Consider the following 10615-nt stretch of genomic DNA (forward strand, 5'->3'; position numbering starts at 1 on the left):
CTCGTGACTCTGAGCAGCCATATTGGGCACAATCACAGTCAAAACAAGAGCGGATGTTGCCATCGGTCATTTTAAGCAGGATATTGTTTATCGTATTTTAAACCAATATAGCTGAAATCAGTTCCTCGGTTTCTGAGAGAAGCTAGCTAGCTAGCTCCCTCAGCTATTCCGTCTGTCAGAGTTACGCAGCATCAGGGCTGGCTGTTAATACGGAAGTGAAGAAGCGGACGGTTCGATTGCGTGTCGGTGAGTTTGTGTTCAACACACATAGCTAGCCATCTAAATGCCTTTTTATTCCCATTTTTGACTAATCCTCATCGAGAAATGTATTTTATGAAAGTGTACCCACATGTAAATTATTGTTTCCCGACTTGGAAATGTCTATTTTTCCTACTAACTACAGCAAGTGTTAGCTACCTGACATTAGCTAGCCAGCTTTCCCTTCTAGCTAACAGTACGTGCCGAAGTCAAGTGTTTGTAAGACAAATACAGTGGTTCTGGATATCTTTTCGTTTAGTTCTAGTTAATAGTTGCCAAAATATCAGCATATTGTTTTTAGGAGTTTGTTGAATGTGGCTAAGTAGTACGACAAAGTTACCTAACCTGCTAGTTAGATATATTCCATCCATAATGGGCTAGCATTTTGTCTAGCTAAATGACTGGCTGCATAACTTGCTTGGTATTATTAATGTTTACTGACTAAATTTCTGTGGACGTTCTTCCAGTTTTCTGTCTTACATTATCTATAATACGGCATCACCTGCTGTGCAAGTTAGCTAGTCGAATTTATTGATTTGTTTATTTGTTGGGGACAACATTTCACGTTGTGAACAAGAACCCAATTCTAGCAACGAATAAATTGCGAGCTTTCTAAATAGCTAGGATCATTAAGTGGCGAGGTCAACGTCAAATAAAACTAGCCTGATACAGATGCCAACAGGAATAAAAGTAGTTGGCGAAGTGAGGCTACTGCTATCCACCAGAGGTGGAAATTCCAGGTTCAGAAAGTAAAAGTTCTCCCCAGTATTTTATTCCAATTACCTTGATTTGCTTATTGGCACAGTTCTTCAGCCAGGACTAAAGGGGGTATAGCTAATTAGTGAAATCAGCTGTCTGAGTTCATAGGTGGGGCTGGACTTTTACTTTCTGACCCTGGGACTTTCCGCCTCTGCTAGCCACCTTTATTATCCATTCTGATTTGCTTTCATTTTCTTGCCAGTATTACAGTGAAACCTGGACTGACATGAGTGTTTGCTTGAAGTTTACCCTTATGATAAACTTGTTTGGAAGTTACCTAAGGACATGGTTACGGGCTTGTTGAGTAGTTCACTAAGGACATTATTATGGTTATGCAATGTGTTTTGTTGAAAAGTCAGTTGAACAAGCTTGATGTTTGCATGAATGAACTCTTTTTCAGCTCCCGTAAGACCAGTATGGCCTCTCGGAAAAAGGTGCTGCTGAAGGTGATCATCCTGGGGGATTCTGGGTGAGATACACCTCTGAAAAACCGTTTCTTCCAACAGCACTGTTGTGCTCACTGATTTGACTGTGATTTACCAATAATTGAATATTAACAGACGTAATAATGAGCTTTTGCATTTGGCAATGTTTCTGCTTCTGTTATGCATCTCTGTGTTTCTCTGCATTTCTAGGGTAGGGAAGACCTCGCTTATGAACCAGTATGTCAATAAGAAGTTCAGCAACCAGTATAAGGCCACGATTGGCGCTGACTTCCTGACCAAAGAGGTGATGGTGGAGGACAGGATGGTCACCATGCAGGTCTGTGTGTTCATTCACAATAATCAGACTTAAACCAGTTTGTCATCTACTTTGTTTCCTTGTCTCCTTGCTGTCCCCCCCCCCCCCTTAAAAGAAGTGTCATACCATGCATGTTTATCACTGAAAGCGCTGACTGGTGACGTGGTGTAAATGGTGTGTGCATTAGTGTGTTGACAAGTCGTGCGTCCTGAAGTTAGAAAAGTGACTCAAAGCCGTGTCGTGTCAGATCTGGGACACAGCCGGGCAAGAACGGTTCCAGTCGCTGGGCGTGGCTTTCTACCGCGGGGCAGACTGCTGCGTGCTGGTGTACGATGTGACCGCACCCAACACGTTTAAGACCCTGGACAGCTGGAGAGATGAGTTTCTGATCCAAGCCAGTCCTCGCGATCCAGAGAACTTTCCCTTTGTGGTGCTGGGCAACAAAATAGACCTGGAAAACCGACAGGTATGTGTTATATATGCATCTGACTCTAACAAGTGGTGTTGGATAATTGCGGATTTGGAAACTCGAAAATTGTTTTTAGGTAGTTTTTTATTTTTTATTTTGTGATTCTAAAACTAAAAATATTTTCCTGAAATTGGTGTCAGAATTGCCCGGTGTTAGCTTACGCTGTAAACTAAATGAAAGCAAAAAAATAAATAAGTTACTTTTATTCTGTGTTACTGACACCATAGATGTATGTTGTGTGGTATTAGGGAGGCAATTTTATAATTAGCTTGAACTTTATAGAGAGAGTGGTGCATACTAGATGGCTGTTGTTGTTTGCAACTCAGGTGACAACAAAGCGAGCCCAAGCGTGGTGTCAGAGCAAGAGCAATATCCCATACTTCGAGACGAGTGCCAAGGATGCCACTAATGTGGACCAAGCTTTCCAGACTATTGCCCGCAATGCCCTCAGTCAGGTACACATCACATATTTTAAGCCTGAATCATAAATTCCAGGCTTACATTTCATGACTTGAGTGAAAACTCTTGAACAAACTTTCTCTTTGCACTCGTGGCCTGTGGAGACACACCCCAAGATTCTCGAAAACCCATTCCATTCTTCCTTTCCTCGCTTCCAGGAGACGGAGGTGGAGACGTACGATTTCCCGGATCAGATCAAACTAAGGGACGACAAACCAGCCTCCTCCAGTGACGGCTGCAGCTGCTGAGTAGGAGGAGCAGAGGAGGATAAATGGGAGAGGGAGAGGGAGAGATGCTATGAGGGGAGGGGCAGGTTACAGGTGGACATCTCTTGACATTTTTCCCCTTTTGCCGTGCGTGAGAGTTCCTGGTGAAAAAACACCGGATGCGATCCATTTTTTTCTTCCCCCCTCCCTCAAACTTAAATGTTTGGGCCAGAATTGAAACAAGGCAAAAAAAAAAAAAAACCCCAAGAAACTCCCTTGTACAGCATTCACCTGCTGAGTATCACACTTGAGATTACTACTTCTGAATATGTTGATATGATTCCAGTCACACTTTTTATCAGTTACAATCGGTTTTGCGTTGTCTGTAATGTTAATTACTTTTTATCAACTCATTGTACTGTAGCATTGTGTCGGAGACAGCCATACAAATTGAGCGTCTCTCTCACCCATCAGTGTGCCTTTCATCGTTCAAGTTTTTCTGTTTCTGAATAATTTTGGTGCCATGGCTGGCAGGACTACAGTTCCCTTTAAGAGCTTTGTGTCACCAGTAGATTCCCAGGTGTTTACACTACAGTAGTTCAGTTCCTTTTTATTAATCTGATCAAACTTTCATAGGACAATCATGTACTGTAAAAACGTAATCCGTAGGAAAGGAATATTTGAACAGCACTGATGGTCCTATAAGATTCTTTCCGAGCTGCACCCAGGAGTTCAGTGAGCAGGACCGTGAAGATGGTGTATGTAAACTGCTAAAGCAGAATGCTGGCTGGGTAACCACTTCCAAGAGAAAAAGAAAGTGAAAGGCTGATAAGAGGGGTCAAGGAAGGGCATCCAGTCGAGGCAGTCTAACTCATTGAGAACACTTTGATCACATACTTACAAAGTTGCCCATAGTAGACAGACTTGCTCCAATAAAGGCCAAAGTATTCCTGGCACATCTACTTGCAACAATCACTTTTCCTTGGAACCTCATTGGCTAGTGTAAGCAGCCTCTTGACAGACCGCCTCCTTATCTTTATGGCCAAGTCACATGTGTGTGCTTTACCTCAGTCAGGATGCATTGAAGAAACGGCATTTTTGAATAGCCTGCCTTATTCAGGATCATTCAATGTTGGGCATTTGGTCAGATGCAAGTTTGCTGGTTTGTCCAATATGCCATGTTTTAATTGGGCACCAACAAGATACAAGGTATTAATATGCCATTGAATTGACAGGAGCTTATAATCGGACAGAACTAGAGGAGAACTGAAGTGCCCGCTGCTTTTGGAAATGCCACACTAGAGAGTGGAGTCCTGTCCTCCTCCTCATCTTTATTTTTCATTTGTACATTTACACAAGTAGTTATTGTAAAAAAAAAATTTAATCAAAATCCTGATTAATTTTCTATGTCTACAAACAAACAAAATTAAAACTTTAACCGCATTGTATACAGTAGTTAGAGACCTTATCTATCGGGCTGAACTGCAATGTTATCTCTTAATATAATTTCTGTCAAAGCAAGTTAAATAAAAGGTACATTTATGACATTGATTCTCTTGTGTTGTGCTTTTGGATCTGTTTCTACAGTTACTGTTTTCCCCCAACCTCAGTCAATATTCTCAGTAGTTCAGTATCTTTCCCTTGATGCAATTTTTAAAAGGTTGTGTAGTCCAGTTTGTGGGTATGAACATCTATGCAGCACTGAATGGAAATGAAGCACACCGATAATAATGACAAAGTCACCTTGTCTTTTTCCTCCCCACTTTACTGCTCAGCTATATAAACAATATTTACAAAACATACAGTGACTGTTCCAACCAACAGTACATTTTCTTTGATCAGTCAGTGCAAGACCATTTTAACCTCCAAACCTTTTTTTCAGTTTGTAGTTAACACTCATTTCTCAAGACACCTTTCCTATCCAATGAGAGACTTGCAACAGGTCAGTCAAACTGCAGATTCTGGACTGATCGGCTGCAGTAACGCCCTTCTCACTGCATCGGGGGACGACTGAAAATGGCAGCTCTCGTTTTTCCACCGTACAAGTTGAGACAAATACGATGGCAGAGGGGGACAAGTTCATTCCCACGTCAACCCCCCTCTGCCACGCTCTTTCAAACTGACCGGTTGGTCTCTGGGAATCTCAAATGTGTGGCACACTGACACAATCTCAGTCCATGTAAGAGGTGTCCATGCCCTCTGTGTTAGGGTGCAGGAGTCGGCCAGCAAGACGCTCAATGTCATCCAGACTCAACTGCCTAAGAGACCGTTCGTAATCCTAGAACAGGGAGAAAACGGAGAGTTAACTGATAGTAAAACAATTGTGACATGGTGTGAATTGTCATTTTTAAACGGTATATGACTCTGGCTGGGTGTACGCTGATTAATTCTCTCCACAGGGACAGTACCTTGATGAGCTGTTCTTGCACTTTGGCTGCATCTGCTGGGCTGAAGTGTTTGGCCAGGACAGCAGAGACGGACTGCCACACCCCGTTGGAGGCAGTGCCGACCCCCCCTGCCGCTGTACCCCGTTCCCCCGCCGGCCGTACCACCAAGTTTAGCTTGGCATCTGGCCCAATGGAGTAATCGCTCAACCTGTGTTCATCTGAGAGGGGGCACAAGCAGGTGTGTGAGACCAAACTCCACATAACACAATTTTCATATCTAGGATATTAGTGTTGACGAGCTCTGATCTTCAGCAGTGCTATGGCAAGGCTCTGCAATGCTCCCGAAAATTTGTGTGTGCTAACAGGAAAAATAATTTAGGATAGGAGCACATTTATTAACTGCGATGCATTAGTGTGCTGCAAAATTTTTCTACTTGGAGGAGGGGGGAAATGTTAGCATAGAGCCCTGTATGGTTAATTTGAGAGCCTGTATCTCAGATTCTCTGTTTGGGCTACAATCAAGAGTAAATCAACATGCATGCACTATGCAAAAATGTTGTGGTGCTGAGAGTAATAACTTTAAAGCAGGAATCTTAAACCTGCATGCACTTTTGTGTTCTGTATTTAAAGTTGCATTGTTAACGCTTCCGTTCCCCTTTAAAGACAAGTCTTGATTAAGATCATAGTCTGAAAAGTAGAATACAGAGGAAAGCGTGTTTCAGGAGTACGTTTTTCTTTTTCTGAACTGTACCTGCCAGTGCCTTCCCCTTGTAAAGCAGCCGCTGCTGATTGGGTGGTATATCCAAACGATCGGAGACCAACTCCTTCACTTTGGACACTTTTTCATCCTCTGTGACCTGTAATTTGAAGACGAACATCAAAAACAGTGAAGTGAACCATGGAGCTTAAAAACACAAAATTAATACAGTCATAAGTCAACAAAACTTATTCATCTTAAAGTGTATGCTCATTAAAGTATCGTAAGGCCCAGTTTAGTTTTACTTGATTGTTAGCTTCTGGTAATACAAATGTATTTTATAAACAATACCACTTAAAGTTTTGCTCCGCTTCCCTAAAAGCAGGTATTTGTAACTGAACTGCATGGGTTATTGCTGTATCCCATCATACAATGCGACATACCTTCATTTGGTCACACAATGCAATTTGCTGCAAGATAACTCGCACAACCCAATGCAGGCAACCGTTTAGAAGCTACATGACATTCTTTTACAAAGGAAAATAGAACTAGAAAACCAGACCGCTCTATGGTTTTACTGCAGTCCCTAAAGTTGTTTATACCAGGCAGTTTCCCCAATGTGGTCGGGCCGATGAATAATCTAAGACCCAGGGCATCGTTTCCAGATGTTACCGCTGCTTGGTTTGAATTTTCAGTTGTCGAAGTATTGTTTGATAGCTCATTAAAACCACAAAACTCTTTAACACATCTAAAGAAATCATACCGAAGAATTGTTTCTTCCCCAAGGCACGCTGGTAAAATTAAATCCTGGTCTGTTGTTAAATGCATTTATGTTGGCGACGTAATGCTAGTACATGATCGTTAACGTTACTTAGCTAATGGTAGCTAGCTACCTAGCTTTCTAACTCTGTATCGGAACAAGTAAACCGTTATTGCACTGTAGCACTGGCTAAACTGTGTTGGGACGAAAACGTGCAGCTACATGCTCAATGTCTGGCACTTTCTCGAATGCTTTGGTGCACAACTAACGTTGGACAACCTTGATACTGACCACAAGGCCGCTTTATCCCCGGTATTTCCTGAGCCTACATTCAACAGCGTACAATCACTCGTGCGGCCAGAGGCAGGCCTCGTCAGCCGGACTTACATTTAGTGAAGCATAGGGTACAGACATTAGCATTTAGGAGACGCTGTTATCCATAACCACTTACCTGTAGGGTGCACTCCTTCCCTTGAAGTGGTTTCACCGTGAGTATCATTTTGTCATTAAAGCTACTTTGAGAAATTGAGGTTCTTCCACAATTTTGCTAGTTTCACGATTCAATTAGTGATTTGTAGCTTACAGCGTTGGGCCTATTTCAGTTCCGGCTGCCGGTGGTTCTATTGCTGACGCCGTCGACCGTCATCTGGTGCCTGGCTTTGGCCTTAAAGTGACAGACACATGCACAAATCACGAAATGAATTAGCCCAATCTATCCTGTAATCGCAGCAGGAAATCTGTCGCTTAACTTTGATTAAGCGTACGTGATCATTGGACACTGGCAGCATACCCAGGAACCAGGCAGCCAACTAAGGTTAATGTACTAACTCAGGCCTCAGAGCTATCAAGTTGTACCAACCCTGGTCCTGATTGGAGGTTTGCTGTTTTATTTTGTTGTTTTATTTGTGCCCTATAATCACCAACCAGTTAAGACCCACGAAAACAAGTCCAGTGACTTAACTATGCAATCAACTGCCTTAATTGATCAATAAATTGCTGAGTAACAACTAATACCACCACACCCTGTGGTCCCTCAATTCCAGTCTGGGTTAGCCTTAACTGGTAGTCAAACTCCGCGCCTGGAGGGCCACAGTTCGGCCAGTTTTTGGCCTTTCCTTTCAATCTGTGGCAATTAAAGCCTTGAGAATTAAGACCCCTTTAATCAAAAACCAGAACACCTGGCCTTCCTGGACACCTGTGAACTAAACCAGCTGTTCAAACCATTATGGTTCACTGGATAATATCATTTTAAAAATATTGATGAAAATATAAATTTGATGGGCATGACAACTGAATTAAATGAGCTTCATGCTGCGCTTACCCTCTAGTCATTAAATCACACTCATGGATTCTGTCAATCTGGTATTCCCCAAAGAAAACAGAAAAACAAATCTAACCCCATTCCATATGTAAAACCCTATAAACACACTGCAGAAAAGAACAAACAAGAAACACGAACAGTATTTAAAACATTATGATGCATAAGTACTTCCGCATTGTATATGCCATTCAGTATTAATATAAGGCAATACTGACACCAACTGTTTGCTGTGGGAACATACCTCATTTTACAGTGTGGCTTACTAAACACTGCCACAGCACCAAATTCTCATAGTATCAGTGAGCATGAGGGTTGCTATGAGTAGGGGGCCTCTCTAGTTCCTATGCAGGCCAGATGTCCCTTGGTGTTAAGTCACTTGCTGTTCTCTCCTGTTCTTCTCATCTTCTCCTGGTTTGCATTTGGACTGCCAAGCTGGAACAGTTTCTCATTTCCATGATTATATATCCCTCCATCTGTTACTTCTGCAAATGAGGTTTTTTAACCTTGTTTACTTTATTAGATGTAAAAAAGCAGTGTCTAAAATCATCCACATGTTTCTAAACTTGTGCCAGGTGAAGACTCATCCAGCTGACACAGAAAATTCAGCCATTATCTGTATTTAACATGTTGAGTATAGAATTATTGGGATAAAGTATGCATTTATTAACCTAGATTCTCTAGAGGTCATTGGGGTAAAATTAAGTGTGAATTGATGTTATTAATACCTTAGTGTGATTAGTTTCTTACTCATCAGGGTAAGTTAATCTGTCCCTTTAACTGTAAAATTGTCCATTATATTCAATAGTTCTACTCAAACACCCCAACCAGCTGTATGGTACAATTTGACAGTCTGGGTACTTGTAGCAAGTGATTATAATGAGTCCAGTTTTAACCTCAAGTCTAATTTTGCAATCAGTTGGCTGTATGCAGCAACAATTTTGGCTGCTATAACTCTTCTGCATAAAGCCATGGTGCTGCTTTTTTAAAAATCACATAATGAGTACACACTCTTCACTAGAATGTATATTATACAGAAAATGGCAAAAATGTATGTCATTTCAGTGTTAGAAGCTTTGCTGAGAAATTCTACCCTTGTTCACTGCCAATGCGTATTTTTAAAGAAAGATAGGTCTACATTTACATACATGTTTACTGCTGTCGCAATGGAAAAACCACAATGATATACGAGGAGATTAGTTAAGTGGTAGGTAATTTAAAATGATCATAACAATCCTTAAATAAATTGAATATATTTGAAAATATATTTTAATAAATACCTATTTATTTGAATTATACAATTGCAATAATTATATCCAAACATACAGTTTATAGCCACTTTACATGTTGCAACATATTATACTGTTGTAAAATATGTCTGTCATTATATTTCCCAACAAGTCCACATGCAGTATTTAAAATATACTGCAGTATACTCCTTTTCTGTTAGGGAGGTAAAATACTTTAGTCAACAAACTGTTATGATTGTTGCAAAAGGTGTTACTTTGTACATGTATACAATTAAGAAAGAAATAAAGTCAATGTACGCTTCTCATTTGTTACACTATACTGGTTGGCATTCCTGGTTACTTCAGCTAGGTGTCACAGAGCTTTAATTGATTAACCTATATGTTGCTCAGTAAATATATCCATACTGTCAGGCATACAATAATGATAGTATTTATTAATGTCATTATCCAACAACAATGATTGTACTGGCAAACCCGACATGGAAAAGCTGTAACCGAACAGGTTTAAAAAAAGAAGAAAAAATAGATTTAACCAATACAATAATGACACAAATGTTGTATACGCACACACACACACACACACAAATCATACTTAGTCCACCCACTTGTAACGTTATCCATAGGATGCATTGTAAATATCCTAATATATATATGAAATAGCTACAGTTAATGTAATTATATTGTGTTGAATTGTGAATTTGCAAAGGTTCTGATCATTTTGATTTATTATAACTCAAACTCATTCAAAACAAGTAAAATCAAGAAAGTTTAAATTGTTTTACATGTGAATAGATTGCAGCCTATGGTCAGAATTTTGACATCAAGTAAAATCATCAATATTAACTGTTTTCATTTTGGATAATGGCACGTTTAATGTTTTCAATATAGCGTAATGTTATATTGAAGGGTTTCAGCCAACTAGTACGTCTTCCCTCTTTTTTGTTGCAATCCTGTTAGACGTTTCTGCGACTTTAGACAGCATAGACAATATGTGCTGATCCCTTTCCTCACCACTTGCTCTATACTGTATAGCTCATAGGCCAGGTCTGAATACTCTCACACTTTTGCAATTCACTTCTTGTTGCTATCCCTTGTTTTGCCACTAAACGCGTGTAGCTAATAGAGTACACAGACACATGGCTTATACACAGTCTTCCCAAGTATGCTCACATCACCACCTGGCCACCTCATCTCACTTCACTGGCTACCTGTTACAGTTGGCACCAAGTTTAAAACCCTGGATTAGCCTACAGGGCATCAAATGGAACATGGAATGGAACAGCTCTGCCATCAATCTTCAAACCCTACACC

At 40.7% G+C, this 10615-nt stretch overlaps 2 protein-coding genes across 2 annotated transcripts; one reads left to right on the forward strand and one right to left on the reverse strand.

Annotated features, from left to right (window-relative positions):
- rab7b (RAB7b, member RAS oncogene family) lies at positions 1 to 4443 on the forward strand. Its single transcript, XM_064347347.1, has 6 exons — positions 1 to 246; positions 1418 to 1486; positions 1653 to 1779; positions 2006 to 2224; positions 2554 to 2682; positions 2845 to 4443. Exons 2-6 carry the CDS (start codon positions 1434 to 1436, stop codon positions 2932 to 2934), a joined length of 618 nt encoding a protein of 205 aa, XP_064203417.1. The 5' UTR covers positions 1 to 246; positions 1418 to 1433; the 3' UTR covers positions 2935 to 4443.
- Positions 4444 to 4636: 193 nt separating this feature from the next.
- Positions 4637 to 7578, reverse strand: ubl4a (ubiquitin like 4A). The gene is made up of 4 exons (XM_064347348.1): positions 7188 to 7578; positions 6031 to 6136; positions 5301 to 5497; positions 4637 to 5170 (listed from the first exon to the last, which is right to left on the reverse strand). Exons 1-4 carry the CDS (start codon positions 7233 to 7235, stop codon positions 5063 to 5065), a joined length of 459 nt encoding a protein of 152 aa, XP_064203418.1. The 5' UTR covers positions 7236 to 7578; the 3' UTR covers positions 4637 to 5062.
- Between the last annotated feature and the right edge of the window lie 3037 nt (positions 7579 to 10615).

Source organism: Anguilla rostrata, chromosome 8, assembly GCF_018555375.3.
Source record: "Anguilla rostrata isolate EN2019 chromosome 8, ASM1855537v3, whole genome shotgun sequence".
In the NCBI taxonomy this organism is placed as follows: domain Eukaryota; kingdom Metazoa; phylum Chordata; class Actinopteri; order Anguilliformes; family Anguillidae; genus Anguilla; species Anguilla rostrata.

Coding starts and splice junctions, on each gene's coding strand:
- rab7b (XM_064347347.1), top strand. CDS start 1,434: ATGGCCTCTCGGAAAAAGGTGCTGCTGAAGGTGATCATCCTGGGGGAT. Junction 1,780..2,005: donor ACAGGATGGTCACCATGCAG/GTCTGTGTGTTC, acceptor GTGTCGTGTCAG/ATCTGGGACACAGCCGGGCA. Junction 2,683..2,844: donor CCCGCAATGCCCTCAGTCAG/GTACACATCACA, acceptor CCTCGCTTCCAG/GAGACGGAGGTGGAGACGTA.
- ubl4a (XM_064347348.1), bottom strand. CDS start 7,235: ATGATACTCACGGTGAAACCACTTCAAGGGAAGGAGTGCACCCTACAG. Junction 5,498..6,030: donor CAAGGGGAAGGCACTGGCAG/GTACAGTTCAGA, acceptor GCCCCCTCTCAG/ATGAACACAGGTTGAGCGAT. Junction 5,171..5,300: donor TGCAAGAACAGCTCATCAAG/GTACTGTCCCTG, acceptor TCCCTGTTCTAG/GATTACGAACGGTCTCTTAG.